Raw genomic sequence first — 25,127 nt, 5'->3', positions numbered from 1 at the left:
ACAAACGTAATGTGCTGATTATTCTATTATTTGTTGTTCTAGATAAGTAAGCCAAATTATCTATATTTATGTTTTCATTATTTTATTCTCCCCCGATACCAATAAATATTGTCATAATAGAATTAAGTACATTTATTTTCAAAATTATGTATGTCCCTTAAAATATCTTTATTAACAAGTTTTGAGGCAACTTCGTGCGTAAATAATTATGTGTTTAGGTCAAAAAAATATATACTTCTGCTATTTTAAATTTTAAATTGCTAACAACTCGTTTTAACTATAAATTACAATAATAATTAATTATGAATGTTAAATGATGTCACATAAAATCTATGTGGTAAGTATGTGAAATTTAAGCTTTTCCTATTTAAAAGTTTAATACCTAGGGATAAAAAATCTAATTCTCTCTGTCTGTAACTTTCTAAATCAGATCTATACCTGAGTTATTATTTAATAAAATTGGTTCACGAAACATTAAAATGTAACGGCTACCATAAAACGTGTAATATTAGAATCCACCGTAAAATCATCGTTATGAAATGCCTAAAGGCAGTTTATGCTTAATTGTTTTTAACATAAACTGTTAGATAAGAAAACAGGCATTCAACGTTTCGTAGCGATAAAATTTCCAATCTCTTAACCATTACATAGACTCATCAGTCAGCATAATCATCTTCAGCGCTACATCTCTTTGAGAGCCCGGCACGGCTCCAGAAGATTTCTCTATCTATCTCTGTCATTAACATTCGTTATCTAGCTCTTTTTTCCAAGCCGTTTGGCTTCTTGGTTAACTCCACTCAAAGATAAATGTTAACTCCTGACGGCCACCATGCTCGAGAAGATTTCTCCATCTGTCTCTGTCATAAGCACTCATTTGCCAGCTTTTTTGTCCAAGTTCGCTTGGCGTCTTGGTTAACTCCACTTAAAGATAGATATTAACTTCTGATGACCGTCTCTACTCCAGAAGACTTCTCAATCTTTCTCTGTCATTAACGTTCGTTTTCCAGCTCTTTTTCCAAGCCGCTTTGCATCTTGGCTAACTCCACTGAGCAGATAAAGTTAACTGGTCTTCATCTGTGTTGGCGTTTGCTGGCGCGCGTGCGGTACCTTTCTGGAGTGTTTTTTTTTTCGTTGAAAGTGGTCGGTTTTCTTGTTTTTCGTTTGGGTTAGTTTAACCAACCCAACAAACGATCAATTATATTAATCTTGCTACTGGATTTCTTCCATCTTTGATGGTAATCAATTAATTTTCTACATTAATTAATCGCTGAACCAAATAGGGATAATTTATTGTAAGAGCCCAGTGATGGACAGACTGGTCTTTACATAAACTTCCAATTTACTACAGTTCGTTTACTTTACGGTTGTTGGTTACATATAAACAAGTATAAAAAGGCCCTGACATTAGTCGGATAAGGCAGCATTAACAGGAAGCAGATTCCAGACTTGATGGTGAGACATTCAAGGTGTACTGTAGGATTAGTTCAAGTTTGTATATCTCGTTAACGTTGATAGATTTCGAGTATCGAAACACTAACATCAGAATTATTAAGTGGTCCTTAACTGCCTTGTTATAAGGCAGTTAAGTCTTATGTTCAGTTTTAGCGATTTTTATTTTGCAAAGTTTCCGCTTGGGACGCTGGAAGTGGATGTATGGACGATTTCAAGCCTTAAATGGAATTTTAAATTAATTTCACTTTGTTGTTGAGTAAGTATTGTATTTTTATAGTCGAAATCAATCAACTTAATTAATCAACGCTGTCGAGAGGTGAATTCGTACTAATACTGTTTCGCTCAGAGCGACCTATGCGTAGAGTTCAATGGGGTAATTATAGCTTAATTACATTAGATTACGGAAAATATTTGTAGCTGGTAAGTAATAAACTTTGCTTACAACGTTCTGTTTTTTCGCATCCTCATAAATAAGGATTCTTCCGGCTCTTCTCACGTGTTTAGTTGACCTAATCCCGACTAGTTTCGAACCCACCCGGGGTCCTTTTTCACAGGACATCGCGCTTTATTAGCAATGATTTATCACGACTAATATTCCACTTTTCCCCTCCAACTAAGCGTAAAGCTTGTGTTAGTAGGTACGACAAGAGAATAGTGCAACGGGTGGAGTTGAACCGCCGACCTTTCGGATTTCCGTCCCCTTCTTTACCTGTTAAGCTATTGAGGCGACAAATGTTTTTTTGCTTTTGCTTTTTTGTTGAGGCTTTATTTATAATAGAAATCACTTACGATAATTTAAATTCTAAAGTAGGTAGGTATTTTACCACGCATTTTTCACGCTAAATGCTATTAAAACTTAATTTGTGCATCGTCTTGACCGTTTGAAATTCAAATAAGTAGGTAATAGTTTTTTCTTCTTTAAAAAACCGACCAAGTGCGAGTCCAGACTCGCGCACCGAGGGTTTCGTACTAGGGTATTTTGTCTGACATTTTGCACGATAAATCAAAAACTATTATGTATAAAATTAAATAAAAATTTGTTTTAGGGTGTACAGGTAAAGCCCTTTCATATTATGATACCTCCACTTGGTTACCTAATTCTGTTCGAATCGAATAATAAGACTTAAAGAGGTTCCTACTATTCCTGCTCAAATTCCAAAAATAAAATATAAAGTTCCAAAGTTATCTTACTTTGGAAATTGAAACACATTTTTTTTGTTTCTTGTGATGTAGTAACCTCAAATTCACGGTCTTCGGAAATCCGACTCGCACTTGGCCGGTTTTTTTTGTTGCGGCCACTGAGATGATATGTTATTTTATAGAGCTATTTTAAACATGTAATGCTGATAAACAACTTTGCTCTGAGTGATATTGGAGCTGAAATATTTGAATTTGAAATACTTATTATTAAACTTTAAGCGTGAATACCAATTTCAACTTCACTTTCTAATTGAATATTTTTATTTAAGGTGACGCATTCCAGTGTTTTCGCCTCTAAGATATAGCAATATACTTAATCAATTTATTTCCATCCGGTTACTTTTAACTTCTTCAATAATTCCAAGTCGATGTCGGATCAAGCAAATTCACCTACAGCCGCTAAATTCAATAGCACAATGAATCCATTACAAACACAATCAAAGGCATTCAACGCTTCACTTTCATATTTCGGTGTCAAAATCAGTTGGTTTAGTAACACGCGATCAGCATACGTAAGTGATAAGTAACGTTACGTGTCGCTCGTAATCCAAGGCTGGGTGAAAGTTCACTTTCACTGGCGCCGCGTTTATTAAACCAGTTAGTTATCCTCGTATTTTTGCATAACTATTAATGTAAGGTCTGAGTCACTGATAGCCTGTTCGATACTCTATCCATGGAAAGAAATTAGTAGGTATAGGGCTCTGAATTCAAAGAATAGTTTAAATAATGACTTTGTAACTTAAATATGAATGACTTTGTACAAATTTTGCATGCCTGATTATATAAGGTGAAACATTTCTACTGAACATATGTACTTAATAAGATCTCCCTGTAAAAAATGTTTCTGCAAATAAAAAATCTTGAATCTAAAAAAAAACTTGAATCTGTCTGTTACGTAATCCCATACAAACGACAGAGCCAAAAGTCTGCTCAGCGGACGTTAACCATTTTGGTCACCAACCAATGACAAACATGCTTTAAAACATTCGAAATTCAATTCGATAATATTATACTAAAATAATTTATTATTATTATTTATTATATTATAGATATAACTTACTCTCACGCCCGGTTACAAAATAGATATATATAAAAGCCAAAGATAATATAATATACTTACATATATAAAAATAAATAAACCTACATACACATTTACATAAATACATATTTGTACCGGGCGGAGGATTACGCCCCGGCAGGGGAGACCAAACGGCCGGGGGTCAGGGCGACAGGTTGAGAAAGCGGCGGACTATCCTAGCCGAGTCTAGCAAGACCGCTTTTTGCATCCTGGCTGCGAGCGAACTGCCACGGAACCCCAGTCGCCTCAGATGGTGAGCGAGGCTGACTGGGATCAACCCGTTTGCAGATATGACGATTGGGATGATTTCGGTGGACTCCACATGCCACATGTCGGAAACCTCGTGAGCCAGATCAAGATACTTGCGTTTTTTCTCCGTCTCAGCTCTCACGAGGTTCTCGTCATATGGAATGGTGATGTCCACCAAAAACACCCTCGACTGTGCCCGGTCCACCACCACAATGTCAGGCTTATTCGCTAGAATAGTCCTGTCCGTGATGATGGACCGGTCCCAATAGAGCCGGACTCCGTCGCGCTCGAGTACCGGCACCGGTGTGTACCTGTAATACGGCAACCTCTCATCCAGGAGACCGTACTTCAGAGCAAGCTCTTGGTGAAGGATTTTGGCTGCTTGGTTGTGTCTGTGCAGATACTCAGTGTTGGCAAGCGCCGAACATCCCGAAAGCACATGTCTGAGTGACTCGCCGGGATGGCGACAAGCTCGACAGATGTCGTGAGTGCCATCCTTCAGAATGTACTTTCGGTAGTTCCGCGTCTTGACCACCTGATCTTGTATCGCACAGACAAACCCTTCGGTTTCCCCGAAGAGGTCACCAAAGCGCAGCCATTGCACGGACGCTTTTTTATCTACGTGTGGCTCATTAAGAGCTTTAAAAAAGCGTCCGTGCAACTCCCTCTCCTTCCATACGGTCTCCCGGTCAGAGGTGCTAAGTACCACCGGTTTCTGCCACTCGGTTTTGGCTAAGGATAGTGGAGTGAGTCCTTTATCACATTCTATGACCTCTCTATGCATGGGAGACCCCCTCATCGTCTCAAAGTAGGTTCTGAGACTGGATATCTCCCGGTTATGCATGGTCTTGACGCTTAATACGCCTCGACCTCCACACTTCCGGGGGATATACAATCTCATCACAGACGATTTTGGATGGTGCATGCGATAGAGAGTCATAGTCGTGCGGACTTTTCTGTCCAGGGCGTCAAGTTCGGTCTGAGTCCAACTGAGCACGCCAAAGGTGTACATGAGGACGGGCATAACCCAGCCGTTATAAGCTCGGACCTTATTGGCGCCTGACAAATAACTTTTACAGATTTTTGTCAGACGGCCAAAAAAGGCCTCGCAAACAGACTGTTTCATGTCCGCCTCTTTTACACCCAGAGATTGTGACATGCCCAGATACCGGTATGACTCAGCTTCGGAGAGGGTCTTAATGTTGGATGGCTCGAGACTAATCTCGGCCGAATGAGTAACCTGTCCCCTCTCCACATGTATGACCGCACACTTGTCCAGTCCAAGCTCCATCCTGATGGAATTGCTGAACTCAGTGGTGATGTTCAGCAGCTCCCTCAGGCGGGTGGCATTGGGTGCCAGCAGTTTGAGGTCATCCATGTACAGAAGGTGAGGTACTTTTGTACCTCCTCTCCGAAACTGAAAGCCTGTCCCCGAGCCCTCCAGCAGGGTGCTAAGTGGGTTCAGAGACAGGCAAAACCATAGCGGGCTCAGACAATCACCCTGGAAGATACCCCGTCCTATCCTTATCCGGTCATCGGCAGCCGCCAACCGCTCACCATGGAGACACAGGATCGTGCTCCATTGCCCCATGCATGCCTCAAGGAAGTCTCGAACTGCACTGTCAACTTTGTACAGCTCAAGGACCCTTAAGAGCCATGAATGGGGCACCGAGTCGAATGCCTTTTTGTAGTCGATCCAGGCGGCGGAGAAATTCCGACGGTTGCGTTTGACCAGTTGGCCCGCAACGGAGTCGATGAGAAGGAGCTCCTTAGTACCACGACCACCGCCCCGACATCCGTTCTGAGCCCCAGACATGATGTTATTCTCGTCTATGTGACGGGAGATCTTGAGGCTCAGAACGGATGTCAGTGTCTTATAGATGGTAGTAAGACACGTAATGGGACGATACTTAGCCGGGTCGGTGGCATCGGTGGACTTTGGAGCTAAGTGAGTGATCCCGGTAGTGAAAAGGCTCGGGAGTGCCCTCTGCTCGAGAGCCTCTTGGAATTGTCGAGCCAAGGTCGCATGGCAAACCGAAAAACCTTTCAGCCAGTAGTGATGCAGTCCGTCGGGTCCCGGGCTTTTCCAGTTCGGAGCCCGCCTTACTGCACCAGCTACATCCTCCGCAGAGATGGCGACCGGGTTCATCGGTTCTATTCTGGCACATGCTTCCTCTACCGCCGCAATCCAAGGCCCCTCCTCATGCTCCACCTCTCTCGACCACACCCCCCGCCAGAAAGCGACTAGGTCGGCCGGGTCCGGTCGTTGAGAGGTAGAGCAGACTGCTGGGCACTCCAGTCTTTTGTAGAACCTTTTCTGATCACTCGAGAAGAGACGGTTTTGCTGAAATCGCTCGACTCTTGCCGAGTATCGTCGGATGCGGTTCCCCCATGCAGCGATTTTCTGCTTCAGGTCGTCGATGCGCTCTGTTAGCTTTTGCGCAATGTCAGGCTGGTCCAACCTGACCCCACACCCGTTAAACGCAACTCTAACAGAGCGCACAATCCTTGGCCTAGTGTTGCCCGACCTGAAGCTTTGCAGTCTGCCAATGAGGACTCTGGCAAGAGTGATACGGTGTTCTATTCTCTTCTTCCAGGCCGGTTCCGCGCTGCGCCTTGTGGCAGCAGCACGCCCCGGTCCCGGAGTCTTGGCACCGATGAATCGGTGCACGGCTAGCGCCGCACCGAAGATAATAGAAGCCGTATCACCCAGGCCAGTGCTGCCCTCCAGATGTTGTGGCAGCATTTTGTTTATGGCCTCAATGACATCCCGCGTCGCTACATTTAGTGTAAGTCGGGAGAGCCGCGGACGATTCTCTAGAGGAGCACTCCGGATTTCAGAAATCGCCTCTTCTAGAATCCCTCTCATCCGCTCTATATCAAGGGAGACTGTTCCCTCAGTGTCTTCCTCCACAGGCAAATCTTGTGACGTGGTAATTGTCTCCTCGCGGACAGACGCCGCCTGGGAGACGATTTGCTCTGCGGTAGGTGCTGAGACTTCCGGAACAGCCTCACGTCGTAATCGTTCGAGCTCGGTAGCGTTGAAGATGTTAGAACGCTGAATATACCGAGCCCGGTCTGCCAGGTTTTGTTCCGTGACAGTTAAGTTCGGCTCGAGCAGCAGGAACTCGCGGTACATTGCCGCTCGGTAGCCAGTCCGTCCGGTTTCCCCTCCTGTCGCCCTGTAGTACGCACGCATGACATTCTCGTTCATGAGAGAAGTCCAGCGCATGCGGCGTACACCACCAGCGGCGGGCGCCGAAGATCGGGCCCTGGTGGACCCTGTCGGAGCCAAGCCATCTGGTGGGGATGATGGATATGTCGACCGGCTAGGTGGCAGCGCCGGTCGACTGGTGGCACTGGCGGCCCGCATGCTGCCACGCCCAGCGCCAGCTCCAGGCGCGCCCTGGCGACCCCCAGGCAGCGGCCCTATTCGCTCATTCCTTGTTTTGTTATCCATCATATTAAAGGGGGGGGGGGGGGGGGGCGAGTGGCGGCTACATCACTCGGGGTCCACTCAGGTCCCCGAGGAGGCTGTTTGCGGCCAGCGCGCCGAGCTTTGGGGAACTTGGATGTTGATCAGTTCCCCAGTTCCCTTAGTCGCCTCTTACGACACCCACGGGATGAGAGGGGGTGGCAACATTCTACTCTGCCGGTGCCACACGGCCGTTATTATTATATTTATTATTATTATTTCTTCAACTTTATGTTCACTTCGGCTGTTGTAGCCTAGTCAATATAAAGTATACTGCGATAACTTGAAAAAAATAAATTGTATTCAATTTTCAACACAAAACTTGAGTCACAATATCAGGTGCAAAATACATTTTGACATTTAAATGCAAGTAGGTATATGCTATATAATAATGTACTTATCAAAATTTCATATTCCTAACTAATTTAGTTTTGAGATAGCCCCTGTCACAAAATTGGTCTAAAACTGACAGCTTTGATGGCCCTCAAACACTCGGTTCAAAGTTTTGTAGAGCGGTACCTCTCCTAGGCTTTATGTACCTCAAAACGATATAACCCTTCCTTTTGGCTTTGCCGTAGTCGAGTAAAAAGTCACCCTTATAGAATCACTTCGTTGTCCTTGTTGTCTTTGTTGTTCAGATTCATAATCATTGATCTGATCACACTATAATATTATAAAGCTGAAAGTTTGTATGTGTGTGTGTGTGTGTGTGTGTGTGTGTGTGTGTGTGTGTGTGTGTGTGTGTGTGTGTGTGTGTGTATGTTTGTTACTCCTTCACGCAAAAACTACTGGACGGATTGGGCTGAAATTTAGAATGGAGATAGATTATACCCTGGATTAGCACATAGGCTACTTTTTATCCCGGAAAATCAAAGAGTTCCCACGTGAATTTTAAAAAACCTACATCCACACGAACGAAGTCGCGGGCATCAGCTAGTACCTAATAAGAATTACATAATAATAACATAAAATGATAGTGATAATAGAAGTTGGCACAATTTATCCGGCAAACTTACTGGAACCAATCTCAGAACACATAAATCATTGTATTATTATGACAGCAAATGTATTTATTAGAATGGATGGATGGGAGTGTGCGTCAAAGTTACGATGTCCCCGACGTAAGTAATTTTGACGCAATCATCACAATCTTCTTGGCTTTAGGCAGGGCCGCATTTCCAGTGATGCTGTGAAGCACTACACAGCGCGGCACAATGCGTTGAAATAAACAGTGTTGGCATCGGCCAAAACCTCAAACAACTCCATCAATATTTACAACTCATTTATTACTTTATCATTCTATTTTACAATCTTACTTCTCTTATCATTTATTAATATTAAATTAAATTAACATTTCGTATAACATTTGCACTATAAAAAAACATATTCCGTTCCCTCTTGTCTTCTTACTCGAATGTCAACCCCGAATCGAACCTCGAATACAATATTATGACATTATAGTTTTTTTTTATATATTTTTATTATTGTCTATGCAATCTATTTCAAAGAGGTTTTACTAATGACATTAATTTTATATTATTGACTTACGTAAGTTATACAGACATACAATTCATACATCATGCGCTACTCATAAGCTCTTAATTCATATTATTAAACATAGAATTATATCACATATTAATAATAAGCATATGACCCTAACAGCTCGGCCGTCCTGTTAAAAGCGAGTCCCTTCGCGATTTAATCTTTTTAAACTAAAAATTACCATAAAAATATAGAATTATATCACATATTAATAAATAAATCTCAATAATAAGCAAATGACCCTAACAGCTCGGCCTTCCTGTTAATCGCGAGTCCCTCCGCGATTTAATCTTTTTAAACTAAAAATTACCATAAAAGTATTCGATCTTTCTAAATTCATTTTAAAAGCAAAAAAAAAAACGACATAAAATTGTACACATTGCCGAAACATGAATACACAGTAATTAAAACAATATTCTTGAGTGTATAATATAAAAAAACAATAATCGTTATTTATAAAATAATAATTTCAATAATTAATTTTAGTATTTTCATATAAGTATTCACATAGTACAGAAATAGCACGTAGGCTATTAACTGATTACAGGATTGTTATACTAACGCTTTTAATGAGATGGACCTCATTATAACTTCAATGCTATTCATCTAAATGCCCAGAGCATTTTTGCACATTACCCTGATATGTTTTCCTCTTTCGATAGTAAAAATATACACGTGATTTTAGCTACCTTCAACATCTTACTCTCTACCATGATTTCATTTGATTCGCAATGGCCAAATTGGGCGCACTGGTGGAGGTGTAGCTATTTACATAAGATCACACATTCCTTTTACAATTTCAAATTCCTTGCAACCATCATCCACTGCTGAACATATTTTCATAGAGATAATCTTTGGGCATGAAAAACTCCTTCCTGGTGTCTACTGTAGTCCAAATCTAGCGGTTGACTATTTTTCGTCATTTGAAGTCCTGGTAGAGCAGTTCACCCCACTTTATAACCACACTATCGTCATGGGAGATTTCAATAACTGCCTGCTCAAAAATGATAACAGAGCATCGCGTCTGAAATCTCTCATAAGTGGCTCTAACTTACATATACTCCCTCTTTCAGCGATTTACGTTTTTCCGAACTGCGTACCACCTCGATCTATTCCTTGTATCATTTTTGGTCATGTTGAAAAGCATGACCAGTGCAAAGCTTCTGCCTTTTCGTACCACGACTTATTCTTCTTGTCTTACAAATTACAACTTTCTAAAGTTAAACCGAAGATAGTTCCCCAGCGCAATTTTGGTAGAATGGGCTTAATCGATTGCGCGAGGATGCTGCTAAAATTAGTTAAATGTAGTCTCGGAGGTTGATAGCGTTAATGAAATGGTATTTGTATTTAGCCCCTCAAACACATACATCTTTAACCATTCCATTGATTCCAAAGTTTTCCAAGAGCGTGGACATCAACAGATTACGGTACTGACATTGCTTGATTTTAGTAATGCCTTCCATACTATAGACTTTGATATTCTACTTGCTGTATTAATTTCTCTTAACATACTCGTATCTCCTGAGGTAATTGGCTGGTTTCGAAGCTACTTGCATGGACGCAGACAACATGTACGAGTTCAAGATTCATTTTCTAGTTGGTCTGTTGTAAGGGCTGGCGTCTCGCAAGGTGCCGTGTTGTCTCCTCTCGTTTTCCATTTTCATTCATTCGATTTGCTCCCACATTACTTCTCTCTATTGCCTTTATGCCGACGGTTTCCAAATCTATTTACAGTGTAAATTACAGATCTGCCCAACACTATTAATTTGATAAATGTAAATCTTTCACAAATTTTAAAATGGAGCAACTCGTTTGGACTAACAGTGAATCCAAAGAAGACTCAGGTTATCATCATCGGAAGTCCAAAATTAATGTCACGAGTACCACTAACACAGCTGCCGCCTGCCATGTTCGATGGGTTTCATAAACCGGGACAAAGTCAAAAATCTGGGAAAAATTTTAGACACCACAAATGATTGAGCTGAGCAGGAAGATATTTGGTGCAGTCGGCTCCCTCCGAAGATTGCGTCATGTTCTTCCTATACCCACTACGGTTGCGTTAGCTCAGTCTCTTCTTCTACCAATCCTCGATTACCCTAATACCTGTTATCTTAACCTAATTGAGGATCAACTGAACAAACCTGTGTATAAGCTTAAAAATCTGTATAAAAGGTTCATATTTGGGCTACGAAAGTATGACCCCATTTACGAGTTCCGCCGTAAGCTCAAGTGGCTCCCGATTCGACTTCGTAGGAATGCCCATATTCTTCATCCTTTTTACTCTATACTATTCAATCCCTCCACTCCTCTTTATCTTAAAGATCGATTTGAGTACTTATGTAATATAAACTCCTTTTCTCTTCGTTTTCAAAATAATCTACGGTTGAAAATACCTACGTACTCCTCTTCCTATTATGCTAAATCTTTTACTGTTACCGCTATACTGCTATGGATATCAAACAGTCTGAATCACTGTCTATATTCAAAACGAAACTGAAACTATTCTATTTATCCTCAATCTGATGAGTTTATTTGTTTATTTCTACTTTTTATTCCTCGTATCTGTCGTCTATTCCTATTCTTATTCACTTTCATTATGTACTTATCAATCGCTTTATCGTTAACATTAACTGCAGATACTTGTTTTATGTAGAAGAGAGTGATTTCATTGTTGATTTCATTCCTGTAACAATTTGACACCAACCCACTCCAATATAGAATTAGTACAACTGTGTAGTCAAAAGCTTATTCCAACCTATTTTCCTCAAATTGTCGATTTTCAGTTCTAAACCACTTTAAAACTGATTCAGTCTTAGAAAATGGCAATACAGTATTACAGTGCATCATTCGCTTATCTATCAGTTATTTTGCGTTTATTGTTAGAAATATTATCATTTTTTTCTTAATATGAGTGCCAATAAGCTACTCAATTGAACTATGATCTAGCCTAATATTATGACCATGTAGTTTACTTTTAATCTAAGCTTATAAATTATCTTAAATACTACATCTTAGTCGTTCTTGAATAGACATACACTTTGTTCACATGTTCTTTTATCACAAAATATTAATTTCACTATGATAATATTGTTTCAAAGATTCACTGTAACAGACTCATTTACGATTTCTATAAGAAGCTTAGCATCGTCTTCGTCGTCATCATCATGAACATCATATTCGTCATCATCACCACCATCATCATCATCGTCATATTCATCATCATCATAATCATCGTCATATTCGTTAATATCATAATCATGATCGTCATACTCATTATCATCATCATCATCGTCATATTCGTTACTATCATCATTAGAATCATCATTATCATCATGATCATCATACTCGTCATCATTATCATCATCATCATCATCATCATCATCATCATTGTCGTCTTACTCTTCATCATCATCATCATCATAATACTCTACATCATTATTATTATCATCATCATCATCATCATACTCGTCATCATTATCTTCATCATAATCGTCGTATTCATCATCATCATCATCATGATCGTCATCTTTATCATCATCATCATCATTGTCGTACTCATCATCATCATCATGATCGTCGTACTCATCATCATCATGATCGTCGTACTCATCATCATACTCGTCATCATTATCATCATCATGATCGTCGTATTCATCATCATCATCATGATACTCGTCATCATTATCATCATCATCATCGTCGTACTCATCATCATCATGATCGTCGTACTCATCATCATCATGAGTGTCATACTCATCATCATCATCATCATGATCGTCGTACTCATCATCATCATGATCGTCATACTTATCATCATCATCGTCGTCATCATCATCATCATTATCATGATCGTCGTGCTCATCATCATCATCATCATAATCGTCATACTTATCATCATCATCACCATCATCATTATCGTACTCATCATCGTCATCATCATCATCATCATCATCATCATCACCATCATCGTCATCATCAGAAACCCATCGCTGGTCCACTACTAAGAACAGGTCTCCTTTCGGAGCCAGGACTTAGGCTATAGTCCACCACACTGGGCAAGACCACCCATATTGGTAGATTGGGTAGGCACCACATAGTGTATCTACCAGAGATCAGCTAGTAGAAAGTATATGTATCTACTTATCGTATTAAACATAACCTATGTTCCTTCTGCATAAAATAGCTTTTCAATGGTGGAAGAATTATTAAAGTCGGTTCATTAAATCAGAGTTTATCAATTAATACGAACAAGCACATCTTTCCTCTCAATAATATTAATATAATAAGTAAAGATTAACAAAATTAATATTTTCCTTCCATGCGTAATACGCAACATTCGTATTAAATATTATGTAGGTAATATCATTGCTATTTCATTTACTTCGACCTTAAAATTATTTCACTAAAATCAGAATCAACATAAACAACCCTTAACACATATCTATGCCCTTAACCCTCTTTCTATCAATTTGTATACCACCGAACTGAACCGAAATTATACCGTGCTTATTAAATCATACATTGTAAATTACATTGTACTACATTGTAAAAATAATTTTAGTCATTTCTGATATGTATGAAATATGTAGGTAGTCATGGAACTTATAATGTGTGTCAACTGTCACTGGATATGTCTAATTTATCAATAAACCAGTCAGCATCGGAATCTCGTTGTTTTCATACATAACAATTTCCATTGATCTTCTGATGTTCTTTTGTTTTTTTTTCCCCAGTCTTTTTGTGCGCAGTTTAATCACCCACTTTTTTTTAAACATTTTGTTCTTTACACTCATTCATATTTTTAAGTCCTAACTTTATAATTCCTCTAATTCTTGTCAAAGCAAAAAAAAAAATGTTTTATACTCACAAATTGTAGGCACTTTGTAGGCGTGAAAGGAAATTTTTTATATCCTTGTAAGATCCCACTTCTGAACTGTTGGCATCGGCCAAAACCTCAAACAACTCCATCAATATTTACAACTCATTTATTACTTTATCATTCTATTTTACAATCTTACTTCTCTTATCATTTATTAATATTAAATTAAATTAACATTTCGTCGAACATTTGCACTATAAAAAAACATATTCCGTTCCCTCTTGTCTTCTTACTCGAATGTCAACCCCGAATCGAACCTCGAATACAATATTATGACATTATAGTTTTTTTTTATATATTTTTATTATTGTCTATGCAATCTATTTCAAAGAGGTTTTACTAATGACATTAATTTTATATTATTGACTTACGTAAGTTATACAGACATACAATTCATACATCATGCGCTACTCATAAGCTCTTAATTCATATTATTAAACATAGAATTATATCACATATTAATAATAAGCATATGACCCTAACAGCTCGGCCGTCCTGTTAAAAGCGAGTCCCTTCGCGATTTAATCTTTTTAAACTAAAAATTACCATAAAAATATAGAATTATATCACATATTAATAAATAAATCTCAATAATAAGCAAATGACCCTAACAACAGGGTGTCACTAGAACGCTATAAGACGCTGAAAGACCGGTCAAGTGCGAGTCACTTGACCGGTTTTTTAATCCCGAAGAGCAAAATGACGTTTCGTGTGTTGTCTGCTTTGTACGACTCTACTTAGCGATAAATATTTGTAGGAATTCTTGTCAAAATATGTGTACTATGAGACCACAAAATATGTTGAGAATAATTCCAATTCAAAGGAAATATGTATGGCTCGATTCTGAATTTATGAATTTTACATATTGTCAAAAATTCCTTAGGTGAATTATTTTTTGTATTCTGTGTTACACGTTTCGTATGTTTATTTTACTCTTTTTGCACGAAATATTATTTTATTAACAATATAGTCTGTAATGAGTCTATCGAAAAGTTTAAAAAGAAAAAAGAAAAAATCGAGTTATATCCATCGATGTGTTATATCGAAAAGCGTAATCCCAAGTCTAGACCATTGTATTTCGCTAGTTCAGAATACAAAGGGCAAAATGGCAAAAAATTATAACACCCCCGACAAGTGAAAGCTACAGTAACTAGAAAAGAGCTGATAACTTTCAAACGGCTGAACTGATTTTCTAGGATTATAGCTATCCAAAGTATCTGAGTTTTCCAAAACATCATTTTCAAATAAATAATTATGTATCTAGGCAACGTCCATCTCGACAGCTTGACATTTGTCAATTGACATAATATTATGAACCTAACGGTTAGTTAACCTTCTTTTCTACAAGAAAACTAGAAAAGAGCTGATAATTTTTAAATGGCTGAACCAATTTTTTTTGGATTATAGCTAAGAACACTCTCGATCAAGCCACCTTTCAAACAAAAAAAAACTAGATTTAAATCGGTTCATTCGTTTAGGCGCTACGATGCCACAGACAGATTCACAGATACACAGACACACAGATACACACGTCAAACTTATAACACCCCTCTTTTTGGGTCGGGGGTTAAAAATATTTATCTAATCTTTCTATCTATATCTATATCTATACCTACTATTTTTTTTTTTAATAAATACAAGTAGGTACAAGTGTAAATTAAAAATTTTCAACACCCCCGACAAATCATTTTCAAATAAATAATTATGTATATCTAGGCAACGTCCATCTTGACAGCTTGACATTTGTCAATTGACACTTGAATATTATGAACCTAAGGGTTATCTAACCTTCTTTTCTACAAGAAAACTAGAAAATAGCTAATAACTTTTAAACGGCTGAACCAATTTTTTTGGATTATAGCTAAGAACACTCTCGATCAAGCCACCTTTCAAACAAAAAAAAGTAAATTAAAATCGGTTCAGTCGTTTAGGCGCTACGATGCCACAGACAGATATACAGATACACAGACACACAGATACACAGATACACACGTCAAACTTATAACACCCCTCTTTTTGGGTCGGGGGTTAAAAATATTTATCTAATCTTTCTATCTATATCTATATCTATACCTACTATTTTTTTTTAATAAATAAAATTGGAGTGTCTGTCTGTTATTTCGAAATAACTACCTCATATTAAGCTCATATGGTTATTTGAACGATATCATAACTGAATCGCAGGTTTTTAAAATTTTTGTCTATCTGTCCGTCTGTCTGTTTGAACGGGCTAATCTTCGGAACGGCTGAACCGATTTTCACGGGATTTTCACAGACAAGTAAAGGATTGACCAGGGAGTAAAATAGACTACTTTTTTTAATCGACTTTCAAAAATGGAGGACTTGTGTTTTTTATATCTATGTACACCAATATCTCCGAGATTTCTCAACCGATTTGCGTGTTTTTTTTTAATCGATAAAGGAACTTTGCAACATTATTTCATAAAAAATTTGGATTCCAACTCCTCAATCCTGATGCTGCAGGGGACCTGACCACTAAAGTTGAGGGGATTTAGAAATTGTCGGTTATAAATTGATATTGAAGGGAAACAAGTAAACACTTTGTCGTTAAACTCGAGGACCCAACTCCTCAAAACTGATGCTGTAAGGAATTGTATTCCTAAATCCTGGCGATCCCTCGGGATTTTTAAAGGATCATCCGCTTTAATGTTTTTACGTGGTACAGAAACAAGTTGCATCCCGGGGATGGGCTATTACGGAGAGGCTACTTTTGTCCTGGGAAATCAAGTTTCCATGGAATTTTCGAAAACCTAAATCCACGCGGGCGAAGCTGCGAGCATTAGCTAGTATAGAAATTAAGGTGCATAAAGGTGTGTATGCACCAAAACAAACCGAAACGAGCTGAGCTCAGAGGGAACGTCCAGGATTAAATCAATCAGTGAGCTTGTAATATTATCACATCATTTATCAGTTATCACCCTAATTAATATGATTACCAATGTGATTGGTACACACGTTTTTGCCCCAGCGCGGCTGGTTGATTCGCTAACTCAGAGATCACCACTGTTTAATAGCCACATAGCGCACTTAACATTTATTTGTAACTAGCTGTGCCCGCGACTTCGTTCGCATGGAATAGTGACTTTTCGGGCAGCATATACTCTGTACGTTAAAAATGTTCGACGTGATTCTTTAAATTGACATAACTTTTTTATTTATGAACCGATTGACATGAAATAAACACTAAATGTTAAGTGAAGCTTACTACAATATATTAGTGAAAACCGTATCTAAATCCCCTAACACCCTCTAATAACAACCCCTGCTACTTTTTTTTAATATATTTCCATTGTACAGACACCACTTTTCTACAATTTTATTATATGTATAGATCTACGTTTGCTAAGAAATTTATTTTATTATCGCTCAGTGAAGCAGCAATGTAGAACCAACCAATGTCAAATGAGTTTGATGATCATCTTTAGTGTTGATCATTGAGTTAGCGAATGAACTCGCTGATCGCTCGGCATTGCTTCAGTTGAAGTTCCATGTATAATATTAAAATCTTCATTTCTTCCTCTTTGTCTTGCTTCCAGCGTCGTCACAAATGATGCCGCCTGGCTTCAGCTTGCCAGCCATCACTCACGTGGAACGGAACTGGTATGTGATGTCCACGGACCCGATTGGTGCTGTAGTTACCAGGGTACATCGGGATCAGACCGGCACAGAATCAGTCACCTACGGCCTAGAAACTTCTGGGCCACCGACTCCTTTCAAAATTGATCCGATTTCTGGAGTCGTCAGAGTCAACGATACGCTGAAAGATAAGGTAAATAATGAAATTTGCTATGCATAAAAATCTAAGAATATTAAAGTATCTTCTTACATAATATAATTTCATCATCATCATCAATAGTCAAAATATATCCCATTTTTTAGACATTAATATAATATTCAATATTAAGTATCGTGAAACAATTTTTCAAATTCTCTTAAAAATGGACATGGAATGAATCTTGAAAACAACAACGACCCTTCCCCTTCTACAAAAATTACTTCAATTAGTGTGAGTTTATACCACTTTTTGAGGTATGCCATTTTTTCTGATGATGAGATTGCAGCCAATTAAGTCGGCAAACATAAACACGTTTACTAGGTTATTATCACTAATGAGTAATATTTTGATTTCAGGAAAATCGATCTTACTCACTATGGGTGACGGCATCCGATGGAACCTCAATTCCACAACGTACTGAAGTATTTGCAACAGTGACCGACAATTCAGGATCAAGACCAAATGCACCTCGCCCACCGCCATTCGCCATTCCAAACTATCCAAATATACCACTAGTACCAAAGTTCCCAAGACCCACAGAAAGAACTACCAAAACCCCAGTACCCTTTATGTCAGAAATAACTGTACCTGATAGAAAAATAATTTCTAATGTCACAACAACGGCATCATCTGTTAAAATCGATGAGCCTCATGAAGATAAAATGGTAGAGCAAGAGGAGACCAAGCGCAATGTTTCCGAAGTGCCAGTAAAAGAAACTCCTATAGGCAGTGATGTTCCTTTGACAGTAATCCCTCTTGTCGCCATAGGTGGCTTGGTGGCTATAGTGGCTGCAGTTATCATATTTGTGTGGAAAAAGAACAACAGTAAAAGAAAGAAGCCTAATAAGGAAGATATGGTAAGTTCAGAAAACGGTTCTAAATACATCTAAATCAGATCTGAATACAATGTAATATAAATTCAGATCTAAACGGCTAATAAATCATTAGATACAAATTAATTAGTGACCTCGTGTAATTTTAAAATAATTATTACTAGATGACACGTCTCGGCATGGCTCGGGTGGAAATTCTAAAAATCTTTTCTTTATTAGTGGGAAAAATTTAGCAGGTTGATATTCTTATATTGGAGACTGCATTTCAAAGTTCCAATTTTAGGACGTTTGTTTTAGGATGATTACAATATATCTAAACTGAACCCAAAACGAATTGATCTTTGATTGCATGTCTATGATTTCGTTACCGTTGTCCACAGAGCAAAGACTCAAGTGGCATCGTGCTACAAGACTCCACTTTCAACATGTGGGACCGCCCACGTGCTTATTCCAATCGATATGAGTCCTGGGATGCCAACCATTTACAGGTCAGTCTGTTTCTCTCTCATCTGTTATCTGTCTGGGTCCTCTATTGTCACTTTGTATTTTGTATTCCCTGTTCCCTTTAAGCTCCTCGAAAGCTTGTATTCGTTTTTTAAATAGAATATCTACTTATATATTACTATTTATTCTATACCAAGATCCTTTGCTATATTTGCCTATTTATAATTATTTTTTAGGTACGTATATTTATATTTATACACCAAAAAATTTTAATGTCCATAAAAAATCTGCATAGTCAGAATTCGATACCTAATACTTTTAAGCAGTTCAAAAAATTGAAATCAAAATAAGTGGTCAATTTTTTGATATTATTCATTTCTTTTTTTTATTATCTTAATTTTTATGGGACTTTTATTCGAAACAGACACGACAGTCCCACAGCCCAATCGTAGCCTAAATCACAATCAATTAAACCAACTAAATGACAATAAAATTATGTATTACATAATGGAATGCAACAAAAGAGATATAGCGTAAGTAGGTATAATGTGTTTTTGTACATAGTGTTTGTACATAATCTTTTCATATATTCGGCCTTAAAAGTTTTATGCTAATTAATAAGTAATGGTTTATAAATAATTATTATAAATTAAACAATGATGTTTTCAATGTTATGCAGAATAATATAAATACTTACTGGAAATATAATTACAGCAATCGTTATACAAATACCAATATTACGCAACTAACTAGATTCATCATTGATGGAGCTAGGTATTTTTCCACACATTAATTATATACCTACTGCTATTATAGAATTGTATTAGTTTGTTAGCATACACATTACGCGAAATCAAATACAAAAAAAAGAACATTTGTTTAAGTATAATTTAGTTCGATTAAGGATTGGTCTCCGCTCCGACAGCGCAAATATGTACATAAGGAGGTTCACTAAATTCGGGGATATAGGAGTATGTATCTTGATTCTTGACCCAATTTAATTTGTCCCAAAATTACTTAGTTACCTATTTGGTTTTCAATACAAAATCAGTTTTCGTTTGACGGCAATCATGCCCGAAGGTAAGCAGTGATGGTTAGAAAACTTTTGGCTAGAAGATTAAAATATGAATGAATGTAAAGAGCACTGAATCTTGTACGGTTTCAAGACTTACTAGTATAGTATAGGTACGAGACCTATATGCTTTTCTCTTTAGGCACATAATCTTTAGGGATATGACATGCTTTAAAAATGTGGTCGGAATCGGCACTTCTATGTTCCTTGTCACTAATAATTTCTATACTTCTTATTGAATTTTAAAGAGTTTCTAATATTATTTAGAATTTTTAATGAGGAAAGTTTATAATGTATGACATAATTTACTATATACGGGGTGATTTTAGAACCGTGGTACCACTACTATCGCACTACTATCGACTACACTTGTTTGTTTTGAAAATCTAGGCACTTTTTTTGGGTAAAAAAATTATATATTATCTGGACAGAAACTCGAATCTGTGAGAATAATAGTGGCCGAGCGCCACGTGACAACCGCGCTGTTCTGAGACAGCATCGCGGCAGGGTACTATTAATGGTTTAACTATTCTCACAAATTAGTCGATACTAGAGGTTATTTCTTAAACTGGACCTTTTCAAGTAAAGATTTTTATATAAACCTGTAAGGATGATACTACCATTCCCGCAATTGAACTGCCATAAGCCTACGTTCTCGTATTAGTTTACAAATTGCGAAAAACTAAATTAAATTTGAATTTCGTGGGAAGGCCCCTCTCATGCCCCTTAAGGCGATTTACTTAGCCATGGCTCTAAAAATTCACCGTGCATAATTTAGAATTTTTGCTTACAAAATAGCAAAATCGTGACTCGTAGAAATCATGGCAAAACATTATTTGAAGAAACCTCACGTTAACGTGTCTAGTAGTGATAGTGAAAACTAAATTGTAATACAACGAAATAACAATGTTCTAGTTCAAAAGTGAACACAATAATCCATACTTCCTAACTATTAATATTATAAATGCAAAAGTGTGTCTGTCTGTATGTCTGCTACCTTTTCATGGTTTAGCCGAGTTTAACCGATTCTGACGAAATTTGGTACACGGTTAGGTTATATCCCGGAGACGGACATAGGCTACTTTTTATCCCGGAAAATCAAAGAGTTCCCACGGGATTCCCAAAAACCCATCCGCTTAAGCGATTTGTATGAAATTTGGTACCGAGGTAGCTTGCGTCCCTGTAATTGACATAGGCAACTTTTTATCCCGGAAAATCAAACAGTTCCCACGAGATCTTTAAAAACCCAAATCCACGCGAATGAAGTCGCGGGCATCTTCTAATAATAAATAATATAATTAGTGTTTGTAGTTTGTTTTGTTTATCAGACTCGCCCACCGAGGGTTCTGTAATTTAGAAAAATAAACATATTATTATATACCTAGTTGCCTAGGTATTCTACTGTTTACCGGTTACTCTACCGTCTCAAAAACAAATGCATTTTATTCAGGACCGCACAACTAAGATTGTTAGTAAAAGTTTATTGCTGATTTCTAAAAAAGTAGCCACGTACGAGTCTGATTCGCACACGAAGTGTTCCGTACCGTCGTACGAAATTACCACATAATTTTTTTATTGACATGAACATAAAATAAACTTAAAAAATAATCTATACTAATAAATAAAATTGGAGTGTCTGTCTGAAATTTCGAAATAACTACCTTATATTAAGCATTAACATTAAACGGCTAAGCCGTACTTTTTTAACCTAGATTTAGGGTTTGTAGAATCAGGGCTTGTAAGTAGAGTTATTTGTTATTTATTGTTATAAATGTGACATAGTCAAGAGCATTTAAGAGCTATATACTTTGGACATGGTATAGAACCCATGGCCAGCACAAATCTAAGCTTGGCTAGGGGCTTGGCTCTACTAGAGATCTCATAACTTTAATCATTATGAACTTGTGAGTCTTGGCATCCTTTACATGAAATGTTTTTGGTGGGATTTCATTTCTTTTTGGCAGGTGCCCTAGATTTTTTTTTTTGGGATCTATTTTTTGTAGGTACCTACAACATTTTCCTGGCCCGCTCTCTATCGTTACCTATTTTTTTTAAAGCTTTTATTCCACTTGCAATGTATGTAACTATGTTTGGTTGGGAGAAATCTTGCAACTCAATTTTAAAGCAGATATATCAAATTTCAGCCTTTTAGGACTTCAGGAAACACATTTTTTTAATGTGCAGACTAGGAAAAGTTTTTTCCTTTTGTTTGAATGCAATCCCTAGCCTACATACCAGTCTTCTAGGACTTACGGAAGTATTTTAGAATTTTTGACTAGAGGGGTTTTGAATGGCAATAAATCTGAAATCATAACAGCTAGACAATTGATACTTGGTACGTTTGATAAGTCTACCAAGGACATATTATCCTGAAAATTTCAGCATTAAAATTCAGCAGGAATAAAGAAACTTATATAGGTACATACACCCTGAAAACATTATATTCCGTTTCTTGGGCAATCAATTAAAACGTGGTATCTACGAAATTAAATATGTAGTCTTAAAATACTGCTGGTACCTACCTAAACTTACTAAGTAGGTACATATATATTTTAATCTGGTACTTTTTTCTAGATCTCCGAAGAAACGACCATAAATAGCAAGGAGGAGCCGCGAGACGAGTGGGAGTTCCCGAGGCATAGGCTGAGGATATTTAACATCGTGGGCGAGGGCGCTTTTGGACAAGTGTGGCGGGCGCAGGCTATAGATATAGACGGTGAGTAAAATACGAGAAAAAGAAAACGACTTCAAAAACCATAAACACTAAAAACACTTGATACTTTTAATGTATTCGAAAGATCTTTACGCGACCTTTCATATTTATTTCTCTTTATACTTACCTAAATGTTGTTCAAAATAGAAAGTCAAAATGCAAAACTATCATACATAAAAATAAAATAAAATTTAGCCGTTTCCTAGTTCCATGTGTAAGGTTATTTTTAAAAATTGATTTGAGTTGTCAAAAATAATATAAAATTATTAATTTACCTAATGCAGGTAGTTTGATAAAATCGATATTTGGCTCATTCGATGTCATACAATCTGTTGCTAGGAGGCCAACAAGATTGAACTTGCATAAATACGGGTGTTTCGAAGGTTTTAGTTCAGTCTCCTTCTGAGATTCGGAGCGATATCGCATATTTTCGGTATTTGGATTGTGAACTGAATAATTAGATGTTGTGATAGCAATCACGCTCTAATTAAATTACTTATTTTGGCATTAGTTTGTTTAGATTAAAACTCTCGGATAACCTTACACATTGAACTTGTGTTTTTTTGTGTTGGTTTTGGAGAGGACATTCCAATAATTCGATAAAAATATTTAAATAATACCTGCTTTTCTGAGTGACGCCAATACATGTAATGTATTTTTCAATTTACGATATGCCTTGTTACGGTATGCCTACGAATTTAGCCTTGTTTGTATTTGTACAATATAGTTTTACTGAAAATGTATAAAATGCAAAATTATTACGAACACAAAAAGAATTGAAGAATCTAAACCGTTTAATTTGTTATTTTACACATTAATTACTAACCGACTTCAAAAAGGAGTAGGTATATACTTAGTTCAAAGAGGATAGTGTACATTGTACATCAACTCCATAAATATGTACGCTTTTGTCTACGCTCCATAAAGATTTTTGGACCATCTAATTACATCTGCCGAAAATGAAGCAATAATATCTGTTTCGAGTAATTCGGCTGGATAGTGGATACTGTCACTTGTGAAACGTTTGTTTTCACAGAATCACAAAGGGGTTCATTATGAGTTCATATAACATTACTGTTGTCCAGGAATACAGGTCTGACTGAACAAGATACTCGTCGATCCCTAAATGTTTGCCGACAACAGCGAATGATGATTTGCTTACTGGCTATGCTATCGTTACCTGCCGACTGTTAGCTTAGGTATTGTCAATACCCAATAATGAGATCGTAAATGTTTGTAGACTTACTTGCATGTTTCTGATTTCTGCAGTATTTTGTAATTAACCTAACGTTGAGTGTCGCGAAAAACCTGCGTAATTTATGTCGCCCAAAGTTCGGCAGCTTGATTTTTGACTTGAAAAGGTAGCCAGACACACTTTCGCATCTAAGTATAATATTAAGTATGGACTTCGTCGGTTACCAGCAGATAAAAAGAACTTTTATCTTGAACCTGCGCTGTGGGTAACTTATCGATATATTTAGTAGTATGAAGTTTATGGACTGAGAGCCCGTGAGGGCCAGACTTTTATAATTTTATAAAATCTGAAAGTTCTCTGCGCATTGTTGCCAACACAGGGTGACACAACGATCAGCGAGTATAGAGTTGATCATGGTAGCTTTGGCAAAAAACAGGTAACAGGGCTTATAAAATCTTTCAGCAAAGTATAAAGTTGATTTTTTAAAACATTTTCTTTGGATAAGTATAAGAAATCGTCATACATAGCCTGACACTTACGAGTAGTATCGTACCCTTGCCAGACACCCTTGAAGTTTAAAGTTGACGACTCAAAAGTACCTGTAAAAGTATATTGGATAAAAAATATTTTTCTAAAAAATGATATGAAATGTGCACATTTCACACTCTGTAGATTCGTTCGAAAGTTAAACTTCCCGTACACGTACAGTATTACTACTGTCCAGAAAAGTAAGTATGGAATTTCATTTCTGGACAGTAAGGTAATTACAATAGCTGTAGTTGTAGCTGGAAAGTAAGTTTTTTGGAATAATGTTTGTTCCTCACAACTGTTCAGAAACGTTACTATGATAATTTTGAATTTGGTAATCTTCCTTCCTGAATATCTTGTATATTTTTAATATTCATTTTTTTTTCTTTAGCTTAAATAGTTTGAATTCGGAACTCTACCAAACAGCGCTTTCAGCACACAGCATGCTTATCCGTATCGCATTCATTACTTTCAAAAACTTTTTTTTCTTCATATTATTAAAAGGCGCGAATTGACTGTTCTTTTTAAATTATTTATAAACAAGTTACCTACTAGACAAAATGAGTTTAAGTGAGGATAGTATAGAATTTGATAGCACACCTAATTTGAGAGCGGATGTTGAATTAGCAAAATCTATATTTTTTAAATTTTTTTGTTTAATTTTTTAGAAA

The 25,127-nt window shown here is 37.4% G+C and overlaps 1 protein-coding gene and 2 long non-coding RNA genes across 5 annotated transcripts in view; 1 reads left to right on the top strand and 2 right to left on the bottom strand.

Moving 5' to 3' along the window:
• Nucleotides 1-25,127, top strand: part of LOC123867808 (tyrosine kinase receptor Cad96Ca) — a 74,862-nt gene that overhangs the window by 42,964 nt on the left and 6,771 nt on the right. For 2 of the 3 annotated variants that reach the window (XM_045910078.1, XM_045910077.1), the window contains exons 3-6: nt 17,433-17,665; nt 18,028-18,528; nt 18,885-18,992; nt 22,595-22,736. In XM_045910078.1, coding sequence (XP_045766034.1) covers nt 17,433-17,665; nt 18,028-18,528; nt 18,885-18,992; nt 22,595-22,736 — 984 coding nt within the window. The remainder of the gene's footprint in view (nt 1-17,432; nt 17,666-18,027; nt 18,529-18,884; nt 18,993-22,594; nt 22,737-25,127) is intronic. The other variant, XM_045910079.1, reaches the window with a different exon arrangement.
• On the bottom strand, nt 11,837-25,112 carry LOC123867816. The gene is made up of 3 exons (XR_006796514.1): nt 24,936-25,112; nt 21,534-21,537; nt 11,837-11,846 (listed from the first exon to the last, which is right to left on the bottom strand). It is a non-coding gene; the product is annotated as an uncharacterized LOC123867816 (long non-coding RNA).
• LOC123867817 lies at nt 13,244-19,474 on the bottom strand. The gene is made up of 3 exons (XR_006796515.1): nt 19,388-19,474; nt 17,141-17,143; nt 13,244-13,253 (listed from the first exon to the last, which is right to left on the bottom strand). It is a non-coding gene; the product is annotated as an uncharacterized LOC123867817 (long non-coding RNA).

This window comes from Maniola jurtina, chromosome 8 (assembly GCF_905333055.1).
Source record: "Maniola jurtina chromosome 8, ilManJurt1.1, whole genome shotgun sequence".
NCBI lineage: Eukaryota > Metazoa > Arthropoda > Insecta > Lepidoptera > Nymphalidae > Maniola > Maniola jurtina.
The sequence above is the reverse complement of the archived record's forward strand: the minus strand, read 5'-3'. Positions and strand labels throughout refer to the sequence as shown.